This window comes from Peromyscus californicus, unplaced genomic scaffold (genome assembly GCF_007827085.1).
Source record: "Peromyscus californicus insignis strain IS unplaced genomic scaffold, ASM782708v3 Scaffold_9__1_contigs__length_137607984, whole genome shotgun sequence".
NCBI lineage: Eukaryota > Metazoa > Chordata > Mammalia > Rodentia > Cricetidae > Peromyscus > Peromyscus californicus.
In genome coordinates this window covers 32711014-32736615 of record NW_026294617.1, presented here as the reverse complement: position 1 = coordinate 32736615, position 25602 = coordinate 32711014, and the positions used below count along the sequence as shown (strand labels likewise).

The 25602-nt window shown below is 44.1% G+C and overlaps 1 protein-coding gene across 1 annotated transcript in view; it reads right to left on the bottom strand.

The window, feature by feature from the left end:
- The window catches only part of Lhfpl6 (LHFPL tetraspan subfamily member 6), a 201109-nt gene that overhangs the window by 17397 nt on the left and 158110 nt on the right, over positions 1-25602 (bottom strand). The window contains exon 3 of the mRNA XM_052731058.1: positions 13200-13298. Coding sequence (XP_052587018.1) covers positions 13200-13298 — 99 coding nt within the window. The remainder of the gene's footprint in view (positions 1-13199; positions 13299-25602) is intronic.

The window sequence follows — 25602 nt, the reverse complement described above, 5'->3', positions numbered from 1 at the left end:
GTGGGTACCAATCTCCAGAAGGCCATAGCTGACTGCATCACTAAACATGGAATGGTTACCAGAGTACTCCCACCTGTTCCCTAGAAAGGAAACTGCCTTTGCCTAAGTCCCCCAAATATTCCATTGTTCTTTTCTTCCCTTGAGAAGGGTGGAGATTCCTAGCTTCACATCCCACAAACCAGAGTTGATGCCTTGGAGCAGGAGGTCTCTGTGTGAGCTTTCTTCACCACTGTGGCTGCAGGTGTTGGGGTTTGGACGGCCCAGAATCTATGCCATACAGGTTGATAAACCTTCTAAATATTGCTCATGGTTGCAATAATTGTTCTATTCCTAGATGGAAGCTAGAATCCCTTCATGAAAGGAGGGGAAGACTCTCTGCTATTTTAGGCAACTTTCACTCTCAAGTATCTTTATCAGTGAAAGTTCATTTTGAAAGATTCATCATGCTAATTTAGAAGACACAAATTTCACCCATAAAAATCCATCTCTGGCCACTGCTATGCTCATTATTAAAGCTTCTGGTGCTGATCGAGATAGACACGACAGCAGTACTTACACTGTAGTGTAGACCATGCACCTGAGCTGTGCTTTCTCTGGAGAGCAAAGTGATGGCACTGTCTATGCAGAGGTGTTTTAAAGCACTGGAGCAGTAATGTAAAAGAAGACTAAGAGCTGAGCTTTGACTACCTGTGAGCTCTCAGGTTAGACCAGCATGGGGGCCACATCAGAGCATAGCAAGCAGCATGCACCCCATGTTTTCTCTTGCCTTCCACATCCCACAGAGGCTGAAACTCAGTAGCACAGGCAGACAGAGAAAGCACAGTGGATCTGTGTGACAACAGAGGAGTTCCGGGCTGAGGGAACCCAAACCTTCTCTATTGGGCTACAAGAAAATATGCCTGACTTTTACCCCAGAGGAAAATAATTTTATTATGTGGGCCTATGACAGCCTCACTTATGTGATGTCTACTAAGTCTGTTGACTATAAAGATGTATTAGTTACTGTTCTGTTGCTGTGATAAAAATCTCATGGCCAAAGCAGCTTAAGGAAGAAAGGGTTCATTTTGGCTTATGGTCTCAGAGAGGTTGAGTCCATGAAGGTGGGGAAGGCAGGGTGGCAATTCAGTGGCAAGGGCAGAAAACTGAGAGGTCACCTTTTCATCTATGTACAGGAAGTAAAGAGAACTAGAAGCAGGTTGAAGTTTAAGCCCTCAAAGTCCACCCCAGTGATGTATTTTCCCCAACAAACCTCCATCTCCAAAGTTCCAGAAATTCCCTAAAAGTGCTACCAACTAGGGACTAAATGCTCAGCTATGTGACCATATAGGGACACTACTCAGTCAAATCATCACGGCAGACATCTTTGAGAAGGTATTCCAGGATACCTGGAATAAAGTGCCTCAACTCCCCAGGAGAAACATGAAAACTTTGTGATACCCATGGGGCTATGTCCATGCAGTGAACATAAACTGAATTAGATCTAAGCGGACATACAGGCAACTCACTGGGAAGACAAGTCACATTTTTATAGATGGGAGTTAAAATCAGAACTGTGCATGAGACGTATCTGCACAATGCTTACTGTAAGTAAGGATATTTTCCCTTACAGCATTCCTTGCAAGCTCTTTCACAGATCATGAATCAGGTCACAGGGTCTTTTTAGTTTCCAGTCTTGCTGAGGAGACCTGAGGCTCCTGAGGAGTCTTAAGTCTAGAGTTTGGGTCATTACACTTTCTAAGGTCAGATATCCAATGTTGTCTGCCAGAAGTGATATATCTTCAGATATCAAGAATGTCTTTGACCAAATATAAAGTTATGGATATGCACGTGAAAATAAATGCATGAATAAATTTTAGAAAGCACATAACACAGAAAAATCACATGAAACTTTAGTAGGTCTCCGAAACCTATGTAAATGACCTGTGGCCCCTTGTCTAGAGACCTTAAGCTGAAATCCATCTGTAGGTCAAGCCATCCTATGACACTGGACTCATTTGCAGCACCATGAACTGAAATATCCAGTACATTCAATACACAGTAATAAATGAATATAAAATATAACATTTTTAAGATATAGAGTACACAGGAACAGAAACAAGGTGGTATTCTTATAAAACACAATTCTAAAACTATTGATGATGATGAGAAAAGATGAAGATGATTAGAAATGTTAGAATAAGGATGAGAAACATAAATGATGAACAGCAATGAATAAAAATGACAGTGTGACACAGAAGGATGACAAGGCCACGACAAAACCGGAAAGAACAGGAGAATCCCTCTAACCTGTGATCTGCTGTTTCAATGGTCGTTCTCTCTTGCCACCTGAAGAAGGGCAAGTTCTGAGAGAGAACTCAAACTTCAATACCCCTCCCCCAGACCAGGGCAATGTAAAATGTTTTCTGGACAAACTTTAATATCCAAACAGAAGACGGTAGGAAACCATCAACGGGATATAAAAAAATTAGGGCGACACTGTTCAGTTTCCTCAATTTCCGTATGTGCTATTTAAGGCGTCTGGAAATGGCACCCCACCAGCAGGCCCGTTAACAAGTGAGGAACCTTTGAAGTGGAGATTAGCGCAAACCCAGCACCTGTCTGGTGGCTGAACTTCAAGAAATCTTACTTCACATAGGTTTGCTAAATTTTTTTTTTTCCAAATTACTGGATTTCATTGCCAGAAACTGCTTCAAGGGATGGAGTGAGGCTTTAAAAGGCCATAGCCCAGGGAAGGCTGCAGCAGGAAGAGAATTTAAGTTTTCAACACCCATTATCTGATTCTTTAAACTCTGCCCATCCATGACCTTGGCTTTTCTCTAAGTAGTGACTAAGCCTGAATCCCTTACAGAGCCATGCCATAACTCTTACCTAGGTGCCAGATGCCCAGATCTACAGAAACAAGATGGGTGCAAACTGCTTTTGTAGCTGTCCAAAATTAGCAGTCAGCTGTCTCCACCTCCCACTTCCTTCTTTCCTGCCTTTCCCTGGTCCCCCTTTCCTCTTTGAGCATGATGGACATATGGCACATGGATGATTTCACGTCTAAGTGTGGCATAGCTTGCTACCTTGAATATATATGTCTGTAGTTCCAGGTAAGATGAACTTGCAAGGGTGTGTCTAGAGAACCAGACAAAACCAGGTGCACACTGTCCAGAATGCAGCAATGTTTTCTGCTGGAGAGACCAAAGGCCTTTACTGATAGCTTCAAGTGGAAATGTCCACACTCCAATTTCATGACCACAGGAACCACAGGAATAGGCATATGGTGGTATTTTATTTGTACTGAAATGTGATTTTAATTGTATGTTAATAAATAAAGTTGCCTGGGAGTCAGAGCTATTAGAGCCATAGCAAGAGCATGGTGGTGGTGGCGCACGCCTTTAATCCCAGCACTTGGTAGGCAGAGCTAGGTAGATCTCTGTGTGTTCAGGGATACAGCCAGCATTGGAGACACAGGCCTTTAATCTCAATACCAACCATAGAAGACCTGGAAGTCTCTACAGACAGGCAGTGACGAGGCAGTCATGTGTTTGGGTTTACCACCAATGAGAAGGCAGAACAGAAAGACTATATAAAGACAAACACACAGGAAGTAGCTCTTTCTTTCGGAGAGGTCTCCTGGCTTAAGAGGCTAGCTGCAGCAGGCGGGTAAGGCTCTTAGCTCTGATCTCTTGGCTTTCTTTTTTGCATTGGTTCTGTGTTTCTTATTTAGTAAGACAGTTGGTTACATCTACATAGGCAGGTTGAATGAATGTTCCAGAAATAAATCTGTTATTCTTCCCTTTTCTGGGGTGTATAAAGAGACCACCAGGAAGCATAAATAACCAGAGAGCTGATGGGTTTTTGTTTTTGTTTTGTTTTGACTTGTGGTGCCTGAGTGCTTTGCCCAATCAGGTATCACTGGCCAAATTGGACTTCCCTGGCCAGTAGAAGTTTCTCTGTAACATTTAGAGCTGCATTCCTGAGTTCTCCGAGGTTCCTTGTGATCTTCCAGCTGCTGCTTGATTTCATGCTCACATCCTCCTGCACTGGGGCCATGGTTGAGAGAATCTAGGCCCATGAAGAAACTTCTAGATGGCACCCAGTAACGTGGTCTTAAGTTTCAAAAGTTTGGGACAGGTCCAGCGAATAGCCATGTACATCACATGAATGAGGGTGCCAACAGAGACCAGAGAGGTTGTCAGGATGCTCAGAGCTGGAGTTATAGGCAGCTAGGAGTCATTAAATGTGGGTGCTGGCAATCAAACTCCAGTCTGCAAGAGCATCACAAACTTTGAAACACTGAGCCATCTCTCCAGCCTTTCTGGCTAAATCCTGATGTGTGTTCAGACCTTGCCATTCACTAGCCTCACAAATAGTGACCTCACAGTGGGATTCTACGTTGACTTTCAATGACCAGTGCATTGGATGAGAGGAGTCTCCGGCTAAACCGAGGGATGGGAAACTAATTCTACCTGAGACAAGGAAACACAAACAACAATGAAAAAACAACCAACATCTGACTCCAGCAAGTCAGTCAGAGGCAGGAGCCGCCTGCACACCCGGCAGCCAGGACATCCACAAGATCCAGGAGCCTTACGAAAACAGCCAAAGTGATATGTGTCATTGTCTCCACTAATGGAGGTTTCTGTGTGTCAGGCAGAAGATGAGCTGCCTGGACGGCTTGGAAAAGGCTCAAAACTGTAAAACTCGAGAGGATTGGAGGGAGGGGTGTAGGAGGGACTGTTTTTCTCCTCATCTTCCCCAACTGTCCTTCCTGTAACTTGTAAGTCATTTTTTATATAATAAGTTCTAATTTGTAAATCAAGTGTGGTTAGATTTAAGCATGGAAAGCATGACTCAGGGGTCAGACATCTGAAGGAGACATGTTTAGTGGTATGCGGTCGTCCTTTAAAGGGCAATAGGAAGGATCTTTGATCTTTTCACTGCTGGGACGCCCCGAGTTTAGTCTACCATGCTGTTCCTAAGACACCAGCAGCACAATTTCAAGGACAGAAAACACTGTGGCTCCTTAATCAAATTAAATAGAAAAATGAAAGCAATAATTACTCAAATTTGCTTGGCAAATTAGCAAGACAAATTAATTGAAATGCTACTTTTGATCATAAGGATGTAATTATAAAAGTCTTCGATGGGTGAAGATATCTGAGGCGTGAATTAAATCAATTGGATAACCTGATTATGGAGACTTTTTCAGTATGTGACTAAAAAGCACACATTAAAAATGGCCTTGGTACCTTTTTTTTTTTTTTTAAATCCCAGCACTTGGGAGGCAGAAGCAGGTGAATCTCTGAGTTTGAGGCCAGCCTGGTCTACAGAGTGAGTTTCAGGACAGACAGGGCTACACAGAGAAACCTTGTCTCAAAAATTAGGCGGGGTGGGGTTGAGGGGGGAGTATTGAAAGAGCTGACTGGATAAGGGGGGCATATTTGGCGTCAGGTAGAAATCTGGTACAAGGGATCTACAAGGACGACCCCAGCTAAGACTCCTAGCAATAGGGGACACATAGCCTGAACTGGCCATCTCCTGTGACCAGGCAAGACTTCCAGTGGAAGGATTGGGAAGCTAACCCAGTCTTATAAATTTCCACCTACAGTCTGTCCTGCCTATGGAATGTGCTGGGGTAAGGGTAGCACAGAGATTGTGGGAATGGTCAGTCAATGACTGGTCCAGCCTGAGACCCATGCCATGAGAGTGCATCACATGCACTGCCTGGAGTGCCAGGACCCAGAGGTTGGATGGTCCAGAGACCTAACATGACTGGAGGAAAAAAACCTGCCAATGTAGTGATGCCTAGTGATATTTTGCTATACTCATAGATTGGTGCCAGCCCAATAGTCGTCAGAGAGGCTTCAACCAGCAAATGGTCAAAACAGATGCAGAGACCCACAGCCAAACATGAGGCTGAGATCAGGGAATTCTGCTGAAGAGATGGAGGAAGGATTGTAGGAGCCAGAGGGGTCAAGGACACCACAAGAAAACTCACAGAATCAACTAATCTGGGCTCATAGGAGCTCACAGAGACTGAACCAACAACCAAAGAGCTGGCATGGGACTGATCTGGGCCCTCTGCATACATGTGGCAGTTATGTAGCTTGGTCCTCTTGTGGGACTCCTTTGCTGGCTTGTGGGACCCTACTTTTACTACTCAAACTGGGTCACCTTGCCCAGCCTTAATACAAGGGGAGGGGCTTAGTCTTCCTGAAACTTGATATGCCATGCTTTGTCAATATCCATGGGAGGCCTGCCCCCTTCTGAATAGAAACAGAGGAGTGAGGCAGGGAGGGGAGAGGCAGAGGGGAGGTGGGGAGGAGGGGAGGGAGGGGAAACTGCAGTCGGGATGTAAAATAAATAACAAATGAACAAATAAAGCCTTATTCACCTAATCCCTGTGGCAAATCTCTACCAGGCTTTCCTTAAACGTAGGATGCTCTGCTGTGCTCTGGGTTGTTCCCATCACTTACACTCTTGCTGTTTCAACAAATAAAGGGACAGTCACGACTGTTTATACTTACACAGCATGAACTACTGTTGATCCTTGTCACAACCACAGGCTACACTGATGGGAAAACTCTGGTGCCTGACCAAGGAAGACAACGGTGGCTTTTCTCCTCTTACTGTCGTTGGCAACTTATACCTTCTTTCTAAGAAGCCAGTTCAGATACACCATCCCCAGCAGTAGTCATCTGCTCAGGGGTAGATGTGCAGCCAGGCTGGCCCAGCTCAGTGGACAGAGAGAGACAGACAGAGAGCTAGTGCATTACTGGGGAACAGCTTGTCTTTGTCGTTTGACATGAGCTAGGATGCTCAGAGCTCCAGTTACCAAACACATCTCTGACCATGAGGAGAATGAGCTTCAGGATGAAGTCAACCTGTGGATGGCAGATGGCTGCAGCCATCCTGCAGCTGCTTCTTCTCAAACACGGACCCCAGCCTGGATCTCTGAGACCAGACCCATTTAAGTTTACACCTTTGCTCTGGCCTTGTCGTGAGTCGTCTGGAATGTCCTCTTGGTTTTAGTTCATTTAAATCAGACTTTTGCAATCTAAATATAAAAGCATCCTAATTTACATAAATAACCAGTATTTAAAATACCAGTGAGAGGGGGCTCAGAAATGACTGGACAGTTCAGAGCACTGTTCTTACAGAAGACTTGGACTGGTTCCCAGTACCCACATGGTGCCCATGGTCTATAACTCCAGTTTCAGGGGATCTGACACCCTCTTCTGACATCTGTGGATATGAGGCACACATGCAGTACACATATAAACATGCAGTCAAAACACTCATATACATAAAAAAAATCTGTAAAAAAAAAAACACTGAGAAAATAATTTCTGAGGTGTGGGAACCAAACATCTAACTTTCTCAACAAGACCATTTCTGATTCATTTTTTTTTTTTTTTTTTTTTTGGTTTTTCGAGACAGGGTTTCTCTGTGTAGCTTTGCGCCTTTCCTGGGACTCACTTGGTAGCCCAGGCTGGCCTCGAACTCACAGAGATCCGCCTGCCTCTGCCTCCCGAGTGCTGGGATTAAAGGCGTGCGCCACCACCGCCCGGCTTCTGATTCATTTATTTATGTACTTTTTTTTTTAAGTATGAGTGTTCTGTCTGCATGCATGCCAGAGAGAGATTTAGATACCATTATAGATGGCTGTGAGCCACCATGTGGTAGCTGGGAATTGAACTCAGAACCTCTGGAAGAGCAGCCAGGGCTCTTAACCACTGAGTCATCTCTCCAGCCTCAGACTACTTCTGATTCATACGTTAAAGGTTGATAACTACTGTCAAGGTAGATGCAAGATTGGTGGAGATTTATACACTCATTGCCCAGCCTGTTGGGACTCTGAATTCTGTTTTTAAATGAGTGAATTTATAAATACTTCTTTCTTCTCCATAAATCAGCGTCATCCAGCGGTCAGCACTGTAACATTCTCTGATTTGTCCAGGTAGCTACTACTGTAAAACTGGTTCAGAGCTCTGTTTTTAATATGAAAATGCCTGATAAATAGGTGATAGGAAAAAATGTAGGCACAGAACAAAAAAGCCACCGACATCAACAAATAACCTTCTTTTTTTGCCTAAGAAGCGGAGCTGTCTATACTAGATCTTTGCCACACTGCATTACAGCCACAATGTAAACTTTCTATGAAGCCCATTCCTGCCTATTACATACATTGTCTGGGCCAATCAAATGTTTTCCCTGGGGGGTCCTTGTAACCTCTAATCTAATGAAGTTACTTTGTATCTTGCATCCATGGTTTATACTTGGGATTAAAACCTGCTCAAACAGAAAGAAGGCTCCTTTCTGGCCATTCCCTTCATCTCCCTGCAGCCCATCCACAACATCCCCAGGGAAGGTCATGTGGTCTTGTTAATTAGTTGGTATCTTAGGGTTTCTATTGCTGTGGAGAGACACCATGACCACAGCAACTCTTAGAAAGGAAAACATTTCATTGGGGTGGCTGGCTTACAGTTTCAGAGGCTCAGTCCATTATCAGCATGGTGGGACATGGCATGCAGACAGGCATGATGCTGGAGAAATAGCTGAGGGTCCTACATCTTGCAGACCACAGGAAATGGTCTGTGACACTGAACGAAGCTTAAGCAAAAGAGACCTCAAAGCCTGCCCCCACATTGACACACTTCCTCCAACAAGGCCACACCTACTTCAACAAAGCGAAACCTCCCAAGAGTGGCATTCCCTATGAGCTTATGGAGTCTAATTATATTCCCACTACTACAGCAGGTCATAACGTAAGGCTAACAGTATCAGTGAGCATAGGGAAGCCCACAGTGTCCAGCAAGGAGGTGCACTTCTGTGTGTGAGCGATATCTGGAGGGCCAAGGGAAAGCACCTCCAGAGGTGACGGATCCTAGGCTGACTCCGTGGTCCACCTCTGCTCCTTTCTCCTGCTTACTATATTCTGGATCGTGAGAGGGGGGCTGTCAAGGGAAGGACAGTATATTTTTGGTTCCTCTCCGATAGGCCTATGAGCCTTTCCTCAGTAATCTCTAGGAACGTCTCCACTGCCACTGGCTCCTGGATGGGCTGAAGCCTCATCGCATGCCAGTGTGAGGGCTGGTGCGGGGCAAGACGGAGCTGCAGCGCCTGACACCTGATGTTCCTCCACTGCCCTACAAGGCACGGCATTTACACAGCACGGTAGGGGAACTGAATGCAGTTAGGAGGCTTCCGCTGTCCCCAGAGCATGACCACTGCTGGGGAGGCTGCCACGATCAGTGCATGAGTACACCTGAAAGGAGCAGTTTCCTAGCACACTACGGGTCTTATTTGGCTGGGGTCAGACATCATCTAATGATAGCCCAATTGTCTGCTTTTGTGAATAAATTCTAACTGGAATATTGCCATCTGTCTGTAATCTTCCAAGTTCCAGTTGCCAAGTGGAATAGTTGTGACAGAGACATACAATTTGCCATGTTGAAAACATTACTTTCTGGATCTTTATAGAAATGCTTGCTAACCTCTGGCTTAATCTCACCAGCTGGAGTAGAACAGTATCAGCGAGGCGACCATGATGCCCACTGTAACAACCACATTTTTCCTGTCTAACATGAGTCAGATGTCTTAATTTCATTTCCCGTTGGTCTGAGAAAGGGTTGATTTTTAGCTCACAGTTCTGGGTTACAGTCCATCATAGCAAAACGTCAGTGGCAGGAGCCTGAGGGAGTTGGTCACTTTGCATCTAAATCGGGAAAAAGAACAACGAATTCTTTCATGCCAATACCCAGCTTTCTTTCTCTAATCTCATACAGTTCAGAATACCCTGACTAGGTAACAGTGCCACGCACAGTGGGCAGGTCTTCCCACCTCAATTAATTTAATCAAGATAATCTCCCCACTGCCCACAGGCCAGTTTAATCTAGACACTCACTGAGACTCTCTTTCCAGGGGATTCTGGAGTGTGTCAAGTTGACAGTTAGAACTGACCATCGCAGGGGCATATTATGTTTTTTAATATTTGTCTCTCTTGCTAGTTTTAAGTTCCTGAAGGGCAGTAAATAGTGACTTGCTTTATTTCTTGCTGATACTGTCTCCCTGGCTCCTTGTAAAGGGCCTGGTGAATCCCAAGCCCTGCTATCCTTTGGGAGGGAGCTGGGCCCACACATTGTCTCCTTCTGGAGGATATAGACATAAGCTCAGGTTCTCATAAGTGGCAGAAGCAGGGGGTGACTGTGGCACTCAGCATGAACACTGAATGTGGGACCCAGAGTGTTCCCCATGGACAGGGTCACCCATGAACTCATGTTGGGCTCACCTACACTGTCCCAGGCATCTTGTCAAGTTAGCACCACAGTTTGGGACTTTACTAAAGCACCAAGTGCCATTTGCATCCTTGTTCAGAGGGAGAGTAACAATTTCATAAGGGAAGTAAGCAAAAGAAAAGATGACAGAGTCCCCCAAAAATAGAACCTGGAAAAACAGTACAATAAGCAAAAATTATTTACACAGGAAATCTAGATCCCACTTTAATCTTTAGATGATGTCAGTTTCTTTCCCTCTCATCATCAGATCTAAGAGAAACATAAAAACAAGAGGGTAGAAATTAAATTACACTAGTCCTTTGAATTGCTAATGTGGTTTTAATAACATAAAAAATAAATGACATGGACTGGAGAGATGGCTCGGAGGTTAAGAGCACTGGCTGCTCTTCCAGAGGACCTGGGTTCAGTTCCCAGCACCCACGTGACTGCTCACAGCCATCTCTAACTCCAGTTCCAGGGGATCTGATGTCCTCTTCAGGCCTTTGAGGGCACTGCGGACACATGGTCCAAAGACATGCATGAAGGTAAAACATTTATATACACAAAGTAAAAAAAAAAATCTTAAAGAATATAGTAAATAAAAAGAAACAATAAAGAGACCTGTTTTAATTCAACATTCAATTTTTTGATGAACAGTGTTGAAAAGATAAAGAACACTGGGGTCCAGCAAAAAAAAACCCCTCAACTACAAGATCTGAGTCCCATTACATGTTACATACTCTGCTAATTAACTCAACATTGCATCACAGCCACAGGTCAGCTGAGGACAGGGTTCCAGTCAAGTTGGAGCCTGTGGTAAACAGCTAGGAATGCTTCAAACGCCAGGGAACAGAAAAGCCGAAGGACATATTAAAGTGTCTCCCCTGGACGCAGTCTGCACTTAAAGCAAAAAGTGAAGAAGCTGTGAGGGGTCCACTTGGTGCCAGTATTTTTCTCTTTTTTCTACATAATGGTAACTACAAAAGGAATCCAAACTCGGGCAAGCTTGTACTGGAAGAGGGGAGAAGAGAAACAGGGAGCAGCTTGCTTTATTCATGCAAATTAGCACACTGTGTCCTTTAGAGAGAGCCAGTGTCCCCCTGAAGAGAAGAGGTGATTGTCACCCAGTCATAGAAACCCTTCGTTTTCAGGTTCTCAATTCTGTTTGCTTTTCCCCTTATCCTTTGATTTTCTTTAAACAGTGCTTTGCTATGTAGCTCAGGATATGAACAGGAAAAACAAAAAACAAAAAAATCCAGCCATCAGCATTACAATTGCATAAACATTTAAAAAAACTGATTTAGAATATAATCAAAACCACGAGGCCGGTTCTCTCAGAACTTTTCTTCTTGGAATTGACTGTCTTCTGTGAGCAGCAGATGTGTAAGACAGTGAATGACATGCGTCGAGGACAACCCTCCCAGCAGAGGAAGCAGACTGGCTGCCTTGGGCAGTCACAGCTGCACAGCTGTTCCAAATATGGCAACTTGGACTTTGGGAGAACCACAGAATCAGGAGAAGACACTCTGAGCCTTTGGCCCTGAGGCAGGGGCAGGGTCACGAAACCTAGGAAGACTGTGTACTCCCTCTAAGTAGGGCATAAGATCCACAAGTGTCTGCACCTGAAAGGTATCTATGCCTCTCCAACCCAGGGACACAGTGAGGGAGACCACAGATGTCCTTGCTATTACTATTGGCTCACACTCCACCCTGCCCTGTCCAATCACAGCTCTCTATGACTACCTAATTCCTCATTAAACCTGGACAGAAGCCATGGGTTTAGCATCTATACAATGTCTTTATTTTCTTATGAAGATCCTTACGTCTAGTAAAACTCATTTTAAATACATTTACATGCTTTTCCCTCATTAATCTACCTTTTCGTTAGGGGTCTGAGTCATGAACCCAGTGGGGACGAGGAGAAATATGTCCTGTCCCATACATCTTAATGGTCTATTAACACCTATTCCAGAAAAATACTCCAAGAAAAATAATTCATCAGAGGCAACACATATTTATCAAACACTTCATTAGAACATACCTTAAAGCAATAGAAAGTGTGGTAAATAGAAAGTGTGGTTATTTTCTCAACTGAAGAGAAATAAGGGGATGATTAAATCAGTGTAAGTTTACCAACCAAGTAAAACAGTCCCCATTTACCACAAATCAAAATCCTGAATACTATGTAGTATGCACACTGTTGGAAATCACGGAGGCTGCAGAGCGGGTAGGATGATGCCCTCAGCTACAGGAAGAAATCAACTGAACCTTTTCATTTAGCACACAGTCAAGCAGAGCCATAAAGGGCCCTTCGTGCACACGCAGAATCAGAATCTCAAGCACTTCATCACATCTGAGGAGTGACCACTCGCTCGCTGCTTCTGCGGCTGGATTCTCTGATGAACTTTCTCTTCCCTCCTGTTCCCTCTGCTCTTGCCTGCCTGGAGCTTCCCTACTGCTGGTAATCCCACACATGACAGTGCTCAGCACCCTGCTGCCGCTCTGTTCTCCCCCTCACAACATGCTCCACACCCGGAGAGAACCTGCTCTGCCCTTCTGGTAATTTCCTTGATTGTTTTGTTTGCCTGTGAAGTCCCCAGAGATGTTTTCAGCATGTATAATGAGTAATAAATATATGATTTTGAACAAATTAATCAGAGACTATAAAGACTCTTGAGTGCAATGCCTTTTTTTTTTCTTTGAATCTGCAATACAAATCATAGTGCTGGCAAACAGCAGGTTATCAATGACTCCTCACTAGACAAATGGATAAATGTACCTATGTATGTATACACGCACACACACACACACACACACACACACACACACACACACACACACACACGATGGCAAGCCGAATGCAGTCCCACACTGTCTTCCTTCCAGGAAGCAGTAGAGAAGCCCCTTTTCCTAGAAACGATGACAAGAACTTACCCAAGTCAAACTGGCCAGAGATGTAGCCACAAGTCTGCCGGACTTCCTCGCTGTCCCAGCCCAAGGGGTAGAGAGCACAGCCAGCGCCAATCAACAGGCCTGTGAAGAGGTAACACAAGAAGGCTTTACAAGTCAAAATTTAGAACAAGACAAGGCCATGGTGCCTGCTCTTTGAAAACACCACGTTAAATTCCTTTAAGCCATCTCAAGTCAGTTAGATTCCAAGAACAATATCAAGTCTGCTTAAAATAATAGTAAAAACAGTAACAACTCAGTTTGTTTCCAACTTTGCCTTCTAAATGCACTCAAAACCTTGGGAATCCTGCTAAGGAAGTAAAATCGAGACTCTCTTAATCACACTTGCAAAAAGCCAACCAATCCCATTAATCCCATGGAGAACTAATTCCAGAGCAAGCAATGTTATTAAGTTATACTTCATAATTCATTGGAGTTTCTGTTTCCAATATAAGAATCAACACAGAATGTTGCAATGTTGTGAAATTTTACCAGGAGCTAAAGAAACATGAAGAACCATGGCAGCTCATCCTTTGAGCCTGTGAACTGTACTGTCTGCTCCTGCCCTGGTGAGACTCACCCAGCATCCTCACAGCTCAGGAATATTCTAGAAGGCAGATATATGGAAGTCTAAATCCTCTTTACATATATGTAAAACCAAAATGTTTGAGAATTGGAAGAAAGTGGTTTTATTTTCATATAGAACAGTTATTGTGGCAGCAGGTGGTGCTGCTTTCCATGAGTCTTTAATTTTGCATATGGTTTTTGTTTTGCTTTTTTACGAGAACCTGAAAAAGATTCAAAAGTGTACCGCTGGATTGTGTAAGCTAATCTGAAAGTAAGATACGGTCACACCCATCAGCGAGCATTATTGTCACTCATAACACAAATATGCTGAGATATTATCACCCACTGTTGCCACCGTCTGATGGGTGAGAACATCAGTTATCAGTCACCAGGTAAGCAGCCCCACATGGGAACACCCTTCAGTAGAAAACATGGATGAGAAATGCTGTCATAGGAGACCTTCGGCACTGACACACTGAGTTCTTTCTGTGTCTCTCCACCCAGACTTTATCCTGCTCTACACCCTGTGAGTGGCACTGGGTAAAATCATGTTTCTTTAACAGCCATCCAGGGCAGAACTGGCCAGGCCCTCTCCAAACACAGTGCTAAACCACCAAGAGAGTGCCCCAATGTGACACTCGTTTCCTGCCCTGGTACCTCTCCCCTCAACCCGTCCCTTGGTCTACAGAAAAAAAGTGATCAGAGGGTCTGATCTGAGAGTTCAGGATCCTCAGTACAAATCACTGACTGACTGCCGGATGACCTGTCTACAGTGAAGTAATGGGAGCCATGTTCTGGCTGGGACACCATCCGCAAAGCAGTAAGGCAAGGTTTTACTGACCAGGCATGTGACCGCTGGTCAGCTTCCTTAGGCTTTTCTCATTGGCCAAGATTTTTCTGAGCTAGTTTTCCCCACCATTAGGTAAAGAGATAATTAATTGAGGATGTCAACGTTTGTGCAAATTGAATCCCATACATATTTAATAATCAATGTAAGAGCATTATATGAGACTTAGTTCTGAATAGGTAACACCCATTTTTGAGATTTTGTTAGTAATTTTTAAAGGATAACAAATACAAAAATTTGGGGGGTAGAATTTGTTCAAGTGCCAAATTAAAAAAAAAAAAAAAAAGGTACCATGTAAGCCATCTATAGCTTTCCCTGTCTAATTTGGCAAGAAATATTCTAATTTACTAATCATGAAGTCCCAAAAGTACCTTCTTGGTTCTGCTGTAGCTAGCTGGATTTGGGCCCTGAACAGAAGGAGCTGACCCATGCTTAGTTATATATGCGTCTTCCTGTGTGTATAGAGATCAGCAGTTCCCTAAAGAACAAAACACTTGGGAATCAGTTCCTTTGCAAAATCCAGGACTATCTTTGTGAAACCATTAAAAATAGACTCAGCCATGTAAATTAGCAATAATTTTATACACAGGAAATTCACAATGTGTATGTTAACTTTGGGCAAACGTTCTATCACTAAGCTACATTCCAGCCCTGTGCATGAATTTTAGAAAGCAACCACAAAGACTTGTTCACATTTGAAAATTAGTTGTCCTGTGGAGGTCACTAGTTCATGTGAATTCTTACATTAATATTTACATAGACTGTGTTTTGTCATCTGCTAATGTCTGCTCACAGGAAGGGTACTGCAGATGCTAAAGATGTTGAGAAACATTTCTAGAAGGCACGTGCACAGACAGCGCCTTTGGACTAACTGGTGGCCGCACGTTTTAGGGTCTGTAGGTGAACACTGATGATGAGTGAATGTATTAGCAGAACCAAGAACAACAGGAAATCAGGTCAGCTTCACAGTGAAGGATGCTGGCAACTCCATCAAGTAGTCACCTTATTAGTATTTCAGCACGTAACGAACACAGCCAGTGTCAGATGGAAGACTCAGAAAACTTCAGGTCCTATCAGCTGACACTTATCTCCTATTCAGATGGAAATGTTAATGAATTTGAGCACTATAACCTGTGTCCCAAGCCAGGTCCAGCCACCTATTCCCAATAAACCAATTAAAAGAGCCAAATTATTCGTGGAAAGAAGAAATGTGAGATTTATTGAATGTGGTCACACTGAAAGAGGGAGAGAGATCGAGGGACTCGCTCCCATCTTAGGAGTCCTGAGGAAAGACTGAAGTCTAAATAGTGGGCTGTGGATGTGTACATCTAGGGGATCCTGGTCAAGGTGTGGGTCCCGCCCACTATTGTCTCCTCACTGTCTAAGTTTCAGTCTTATCCTCTGAGGTGGTATGATAAGTTGTTAGAACTGTGTGACATCTCATTCCGGAAGACAAGTTCCTCCTCCGGTGGAGCCATTTCTGCCTGCCTGCATCGGATTCCTGGGGAAAATTCCCATTTCTCTGGGGTCTGTTGTTTCTATGGTCTGATAATTTGAGAGACACAAGTGCCTCTTTAGAATATCGTTACCTCTGCCAGTCCCCTTACAGAAGGGTGGGGTGGCAGGTAGGTGCCATACTGCACAGTGCAAATATTGACCATTTTCATAGCTTTAGAAAACTCCAGGGGAGAGCTCTGCTCCAGACCTAAGGACAAATGTAGCACGAATCTTAAAAGATCTTACTAATAAAAACAAACTCAGAGTCAGTTATTGGGGTGAACGCTGAAAGATCAGAGGACAGAACCAGCCACAGCTACCTCACCTTACCAATTCCTCAGCTGATCCTGTTTCCTCAGACTGGAAGCCTCTGAGTCCTCATCCAGAATCAATCTCAGCTGAACTGCTGCTAAAAGTCTAAAAGCTTAACCACCTCTAGTTCCTGGTCCTCACACCTTATATACTTTTCTGCTTCCTGCCTTCTCATTGGCTCTAAACCCAGCCACATGACTTCCTCATCACTGCCTGTTTATACAAACCTCCAGGTCTCTATGGTTGGCACTGGGATTAAAGGCTCTTGTTACCATGCCTGGCTGTTTCCAGTGTGACTTTGAACTCACAGAGATCCAGACGGATCTCTGCCTCTGGAATACTAAGATTAAAGGCGTGTGTGCCACCATTTTCTGGCCTCTATATCTAGTGGCTGTTCTGTTCTTGACCCCAGATAAGTTTATTAGGGTGCACAGTATTTGGGGGAACACAATAACACCACAGACAAAATTCAAAAGGGTGCAGGGCTCACCAGACTCATACACAGGGCCTGGTATTGCTTTGCTGTAATTCAAGTCACCCCTGCTCTTCAGTCTTCTTTCTCAGGTAAGGGCAGGAACTCTTAACTCTAAAATCTAGTCTTCAAACTGCCCTGCTAGCCGGAGCTTTGTGTCACGGTGTGTCAGTGAGACGCTTCTGTGTGGACCTCAGGGATAACCTGGGATTTGCCACTGGCAGCTACAATCACATTCGAGCCTTTCTGCAGACAGCAGACTTGAGATCTGGGGAGGGCCTTACAGGCATCCCCTCCATATCACCCAAAGAAGGTGGGTGGACATCAGGTTCTTTTGATCCCTGGACTTCTGGTTTCTGGAATTTCTCAAGTCAGCTTCTCTGACCTTCACTTTCCTAGACCTTCCAGCAGACCTGCAAAACTTCAAATCCAGTGGCTTCCTACTGTAGTTACCTAGTTACCTAGTGTGGTCAAATCCATAGCTGGTCTAGGCCTAACTCATACAAGATATGTGATATGAATCTTTTCTATTCTCTCATATTGCTCAAATATGCAATTAAACATCACCTTGAATAAGGTTTAAGCTAATTTTTAAAGCTCTGGGGCAAGGGCAGATAGTGATACATCTATATCTATATCTATATATCTATATATCTATATATCTATATCTATATCTATATCTATATCTATATCTATATCTATGTATCAGAATGGTTAGCCTTTAACCATTTCTGTAGCATCCTCTAAGGCTAGGGAATTTAACATGCTAATTAACCTCTCTAGGAGTATGGGTTTCTGAGCAGATGCTTCAAATGTCAACTAACTGCCCTTAAGGTGTGGATGAGAGTTAACTATCATTTTATAGTCTCCACTGAATGTACCACATTGGAAGATAAAAGTAATTAAAGGTGAAAGTGAGAACATCTTTTTAACCGAAAGGACCTGCCATTATCCTGTTGTGGCCCTGCCAAACCTCAGTCCGTGATGCACAAATGTTCAACCAAAGCACAGTCTGGAAGCCCACGACTCACTATCTTTGTGAGCATTCTACTGTGTGCTGAGATGGAGGTCACAGAAGTTGAAGAACTTGCTCAAGTGGTATCTTAGTTGACCCAACAGGTTCTGATAGTTCTGCTTGCTTAATTTACTCATCAGGAATAAATGGCTCCACAGAACCTCCAGCTTACAAACTTTAATATTATTTATGGAGATTTTCTTTATTATATTTATAGACCTTGTTACCATCCTTTGCCACTGCATCAAAAGAAAAAAAATCATGAAAAAGCCACATTATCACACGTTTTGAAAAAAACTGTGCAGTCAGGAGGGAAAGGGAGGAAGGGGTGCTTTGAGGAGGGGCGTGCTAAAGGAGGTGAGATGAGGAGGGGCGGCAGCTGTAAGGGTGTGTGCTAAAGGAGGTGAGATGAGGAGGGGCGGCAGCCGTAAGGGTGTGTGCTAAAGGAGGTGAGATGCTGGGGAGGTGTGAGAGACAGGCTCACATGGGATTAAGAAAGAAGCTGTTTTTGCAGTTCTGGAGACTCTGCGACTTTAAAGAGGTCATGAGTAAGTTGCAAATTATAAATTGGATGAATCTTGCCTTCCCACCTATCCTGCAATCAGCTGGGGGCCATGGGGCTGAGGGCAAGGCATCACGAATAAGGTCATTTTACGGGTGGTAGAGAGATGTTGCCTCCTAAGAAAGAATAAAGAAAGGAACTAGGCGACTCAGTAATCCTTCAATTTAACACATTCATTTTAAAAATATGTTGGTGACGAGACCTTCCATCCTGACTACTGAGGGCTTGAGGCTCATTCTGTTCAAGAACAATTAAAATACCATAAGAGCCACATCAGAGGACTGATCTTTCTGGGAAAAAAAGACCTCTGTCTGATAAGTGCAAAGAGGCAGACACTCCGGAGAGGTGCTGGCTAACGTCAGAGGGAAGCTGACTTTCCTGGCTGTGGAGATGGTTCCATGGGTAAATGCCCTGGTGCTCTTGCAGAGGACCTGGTTTGGGTTCCCAGCACCTACCTCGTGGTCCACAACCATGTGCAACTCCAGTTCCAGGGGATCTAATACCCTCTTCTGGCCTCTATGGGCATCATACACACATGTAGGCAAAACACTCATTCACATAGAATAAAAAAAAATAACTTAAAATAATGAAGATTTTAAAAGTCCACTGTTTAGCTCAGTGAGATCCTCAGCATGGATACTTCATATCTGCCCACATACTACAGGGGACTTTCTAGCAGTTCCTTTTAGTGTCCACAAAAGGCCAGTGCTATCTGCCATAATATTAATTATTTCTTAGGATTTGAATGTGAAGCCTAAACGCTGAAGAGTTCAGAGGTTCAAGAACAGACCCGGGGCTGGGAACTTTCCCTTCGGTAAATCTCTTTCTATTCAAACTCAGCACTGAACACTTGGCCAGCAGAATATTAACATAACAATCCAGCTCCTGCCAAGAAGACAGAACAAACCTCTAGTCAGCCATTGCCAATGACTCTCCCCAGGTGGGAAGGACGGAGTCCTCATGTTAAACTCATAAAGCCTTATTTTTTTTCCAGGCTACTCTTGAAAGTTTTTGTGTGATCTCACTTCTTTTCCATGACTATTGAGCCATTCTTTTTTTTTTCCACCATTTTTTTTGAATAGTGTGACTTTTCCCACCCCTCGCCCCTTCAGTGGTCACACCCGCCTCTTTCCCATCAATTCATCTTTTATGTTTTTTGGATACTTTCATCCATCCTCCAGTCCCTTTATCTCCCTTTCTGTGGCAAGCACTGAGGGAAAGTGTTTTCTTTACTGTTCTCATGAAGGCTGCTCAATCTTATAGCCAGCTATCTGGACTTTCCCTTGGAATGGGCTGGCAAGCTTCCATCTCGAAGTCTCCATATGCCAATTTGTGTAGGAGATACTCTCCATTTCCACGCCAGATAAGGACTCCTTACAAAATATAGCTGAATAAACAGCCACGGAGAGGAAGCACCAACCAGCTCCAGTATTTTAACTCTTCAGACCCCAAAAAATGTAGCTAAAAGCAAACTATATATTGTGTAGCAAGGAGGGTTGGTTAGGCTCCAGTAAGCCGTGTTCTGGGTCCTGAAGTGAGGCTGAACGACATTCAGAGGACTAAGCACAGGCACATGTAAGTGGCCATGGTCAAGTTGTGGTCGCATCCACCATTGATCAGCCATTATCTGAGCTTCAGTCTCATCCTGTGAGGTGGTGTGACAAGCTGTTAGAGACGATCTCTTTCCGGGAGAAAAGTCCCTCCTCCTCCTCTAGCTTCTCCCAGTATCAGACTCCTGGAGAAATTCCCATTTCTTCGGGGTCTGTGGTTTCAACAGTCAAATGCTAAGACTGAGAGACACAAATGTCTTTTTGGATTATCTTCATTTCTGCCAGGCCAGTTACATTTCCGCTCCTTAGGTTAATGCTCAAACGTCATCATGGAAATACCTGCTGTTTAGGTCTAGAAGTGTCAGCCTTCAGCCTCCCCAGGCACACAACAGTGAGCTATGTGATTCACCCCTCCCAGGAACTCCTGCATACACCAAGGTTTATTTGAGATTGTACATTATATTACAATTATTTCTGTATTATATCTCCTGTATATGTGATGACTTTCATTCAATGGGCTCATTCATAATATTTGTTAAATATTGTCACTGTAGTATTATTATTTGGCCACTTTCAGAAGCCTTGGGAAATTATGTAACGGCTCATAATTAACAAATAACATGAGACATACAATTGCCTCTATTTAATTTTAAAAAAAGCTTATCAAAGTAGGCCTGTATTTTCTAAATGTGCTGCAATGTTTCCAGGAGACACATCCAGCATTCTGAGTATTGAGCAAGCACTCTCAACCTCTATCTTCCAGAGATCCCCAAAGAGCCAAGTGCTCTCTCACCCACCCTCCATATCCACAGCCCTGGGAGCCTAAGCCAGCCAGCTGCTTACAATCAAAGACAGGGACAGACCCTCTGAAACCTGTCAATCCCTGCTTTGTTGGATCCCAGTGACCCCAGTGTGAGTTCTAGGACATAGAGAGTCTCTGTCCAGAAAGTGCACCTGCAGACATTATGGTAAGCAACAGGCTCTGTCATCACAAGTAACAGTTCAGCACAGCGATACAAAGTAACACACCGTCATTTCTGCACTGACAATGCTAGTTTATGCAATCACTTTGTTTAATCATCCTGCAGACATCACGGTAAGCAACCGGCTCTTTGTCATCACAAGTAACACACGGTCATTTCTGCACTGACAATGTAGTTTATGGAATCACAGGCAGACTCTTGGTTTAATCATCCTGCAGAAGACTCTGGGTTTTCTTAAAATGTTTTTCAAAATGGTCTGTCAATCCTCATTTCTTTTCCTTTTCCAGCTCATGTGACAGAAGACACACAAGACAGTGTGTTAGGCACCAGAATGCCTTCTCAGCTCACAGCGAAACCTCACAAGCTAATTTCAGCCATGAGTGGCTTGTCAGTTTTCCTCTTTCTAGGGTCCCAGGCAATGGTTGATACAAAAAAAAAATTAGTTGTTTCAGATGATGATGTCCCACCACGTGCACGTGACAGCTCTCAGGCAAATGCATCTGCGCGAAGGCATCATCTTCCTGGCCCAGTGGCTCAAAGCCCATCAGTCCCATCGCTTCACCCTTCAGGGTACCAGTTTGTCTATAAAGTGAGGGAAATATCATCTCCTTGGGCTTCTGCACGGATTTCAGGAGATGTGTCTGTGAAGAGGCGGCAATGGCACTTGATATCAAGAGTCACTGAGTGGTCTTAATTGGAAGCCTTAAATCCAGTGCTGCAGGCAGGAGAGGGTGGTGGAGGTGCTTTCATATACATTGGTAGGATACAGATGGTGCCCTTTGCTCTAAAGAAGAATCTCTTCTTAGATGGGAAAATAGGGAGGGCACTAACAAGAGTGAGTATTCCTACAGCTGTGAGTACTGAATACTTGCTCTAGACGTCATTATCAGCCCCACAAACCTCCGTTAGTGCAAATGAAACATTCATAGCCTGACACCAACCCTCCCCTGGGAGCAGAGGATGAGCGCCCTGATGCTTTTCCTTTCTGCTTATTTTTCTTCTTCTTGCTACCGTTTTACTTTTAGAGGCACCGTTTGTATGAGCCAAGTAAAGCCAGCACTGACGAAGAGGAGCAGGTAGAAGCATCTAAGCGCCATCCACCACAAGGGTGACCAGAAGTAAAGGTGGTGCCCGGCTGTGGCTGCATGACCCGGTTGGTTCATGGCTTTTACAGTAAGGCTTCTGGACAATGCTTACCAGGCTCAATGCTGCATTTATACTTCTGAGACAAAAGAGAGGGTCATTTTCACTGACCTAGTAGGGTCCCACATCTGCACCAGAAGTCAAAGCAAAGTCACAGTAGCTCCGAGTTTCCAGAGTGTAGAAGAGTACTGTATAGAACTACGGCATGAGAACCAGCTTTGGGGGGTGGGGGTGCTGGTTCAAATGCACCTTCTGCTTGGTAGCTCCTGATGAGGCTGAGATCATATCTAGGATCCACATGGAGCAGCATTTGAATCTGATACCTCCCCAGTTAGACATTCGACCGCAAGTCTTTGACCCCTCTGAGCTCAGATCTTCATGCACAATGTAGGTCTAATAATTTCTCTCTCTTAGCACAGTGCCTAAGTCAGGAGCATTGCTGTTAGAAATAAACCAGAGGCCTAAAACAGGGTCTCATTTGGAGCGTGGCATACACTAGTGGCTTAGTATAAAACCTTGTGTTTTAGGCAGTTGTGTCAATGGTAATAACAATCATGCTATTACCGGAGAAGCACAAGGACTTTGGCTAGCACCTGCCAATGTCAGATCCTTCACTGGCAGCTGGGGTGAGTTTAAGTAAACACACACGCAAAAATACAATCTCATCAAAAGCAGAACACTTGATTGCTTGCTCATGTCTTCACAACAGATACATTTTCTAGATCCAGTCACAGATCTGCAGCTAGGAATTACTACATCCCATCTAACATGGTATCATAAAAAGTTTTCAGCACTTAGAAGAGTTGGGAGAAATATAGGTGTAGCATATGCTCACTGACCATGGTGGTTCTAAGACTGACAGGTCTTTAGAATTTGTTTACCTATTTGCTTATCACCTACCTACCCATTTTCCCACTTCTCAATGGATCGGGAAATCCATACTTTTGTGTGTGTGTGGGGGGGGGGGTAATTGGGATGGCGTAGGAGTATTTGTTACAGTAGGTATCAAGTCTCAACTAATATATTTCTTGTCATCTCTCATACCCTACCCTCTTGCAGTATGAAAAAGTTTGTCATTACCATACACTATCTTCTAACCTTTGACCCAAGAAGGCACCAAAACTGGGACCCATCAACTCGGGAAAGTGACTGATGCACAGATCTCAAGCAAGGACACTTCTAACCTTTTCACATTTCTCCAACAACCATCCTGCAAACTAAAATAGAAACAGCTTGCTTTGGCTCTCTGACCCAGAAATATCAATGGGAGCCTCCCGAGACACTTCAGAAAGCCCAGGATAACAGCAGAGCCCAGAAGAGCTGCTCACTTTTAAGTACAAATATTCTCCCTTAAGAGTCCCTGTTGCTTTGTGCAAAATGAATTATTCTTAAAAATGATTTAAAAAAAAACTCAACCATCACGATTGGGCATACAAGTTTAAAACTAACAAACAAACAAACAAGAACAACGGGATAGGCTTCAAAAATTCCCTTTCAGAAACCAAACAAAAACAAAAGCTGAATTCTTAAGTACACTCCAAACTCTCGGCTCATTCTCTCCTTGCTTGGAAAATGCAGATTTGATTCCAACAACGCTCCCTTCAGTGTGTGTGCCCAGCCTCAGAAAACGTTTCCTGTGGAAAACTGTCAGGACAAAGGCTTTGGAGCCTGCAAACCTTATATATTCGAATATTTGGTCTGCTGCTTACTAGATACTAGCTGAGCAAGTCTTAAACTTGAGCTCTTCATAAAATGGGTATACCAGTGCCTCCGACAGAGTCACGGTGAGGGCTAGATAAAATCGTCCAAAGCCCCAACACAGCATGAGGCATACAGCTCCCATCTCATGACATTCTGGAAAAGTGGAAGTAACCCTGCGCTGTGAAAATGATTTTTATTTGCACACAGTGTTATATGAAGGGGAAGTGCACTACCTTCAGGGTACATTGTTTTATAGGACAAGTTTGCAAAATACTGGGATTCAAGGGCAGATAACACCATGTGTCTGGTCTCCCAGACAGCACAGCTCAGCATCAGGGGACAGAATTCTATCCCCAGCCCCCTCCCAGCCTGATAAGCATCCAGATCTTTGCTTTGATTCCCAACAAACAACCAGTTCAGTCCCCTTCACCAGGGCCCCTCCTCTGAGCGTGGGAAGCAGCCTCGCTTGTGTCTGAAGCACTCATGGTGAATCTTCCCAGGATCCCTGGGAGAACTGACACCAGGAACCTCAGTGGTGGGATCACGGGCCAGACGGTGTACAGACTGTAACTGGAGAACAAGTTCTTGTCACACTGCCTCCTGCAAGAACTGGGGCAGATTTAGGAGTTGTGTCCTGTTTGAATGGAAATACATAAGACCTAGAAGCTCCCATTCTAAGCAGAACATGCAAAGTATCTTATCTCGATAATACACAGAGGACTCCTGGACTGGCCTGGGAACCAGTGGGATTTGAGTAATCATGTTCCCTGGGAAGAAAAGAGAAGCAGGAATATGCACTACAGAGAAGAAGACCCTAATTGAACCTTATGTGGCTGCAATAAGCATTATTTCATTAATTATTATTTAAGGTTGAGTGAAGAAGGAACATGACCAGATTTTACCTCAAAGAGATCCTGAGCTGAAGGCTTATGATACATGGAGGGCAGTTAGCTTTGGAACCTGAGGATCAGGGGTGTGACCAGGATCTATCTTAGGCCTGTCAATGCCTTGAGCCTCAGGATTAGTCTCAAGGCCAGGGTGTGTAAGACTGCCTGGACCACTTAGGGGTGGTATGACAAGTGCACAATTGCACAGCACATAACAGATGCACCACAGCTGGTTGCCCATCATGTTTGCCCAGGGCATGGGAGGTAGAGCATCTCTTAGTACAGGCACCCAGGGAGAGGACCAACAAGTGGAATGTAAGACGAATTACTAAATAGTCTTATTAATAAAAAACCCAGAGCCAGATATTGGGGTGAATTCTGAAAGATCAGAGAAGCAGAACAAGCCACAGCCAACCTCACCTTGACAGCTCCTCATCCAATACTGCTTCCACGAATCCTCAGACTGAAAGCTTCTGAGTCCTCATCCTTGAGGGCCTCAGTTGAACTGCTGATAAAAGCCTAAAAGCTTAAAAGCCTCTAGTTCTTGGTCCTCACGCCTTATGTACCTTTTTGCTTCCTGCCATCACTTCCTGGGATTAAAGGCGCGTATTCTTCCCAAGTAAGACCCGAGATCTCAAGTGCTGGCATTAAAGGTGTGTGCCACTACATCTGGCTCTGTTTCCAGTATGGCCTTGAACTCACAGAGAGAGATCCAGATGGATCTCTGCCTCCAGAATGCTAGGATTAAGGGTGTGTGCCACCACTGTCTGGCCTCTATGTCTAATCTAGTGGTTGTTCTGTTCTCTGACCCCAGATAAGTTTTATTAGGGTACACAATATATTGGGGGACAC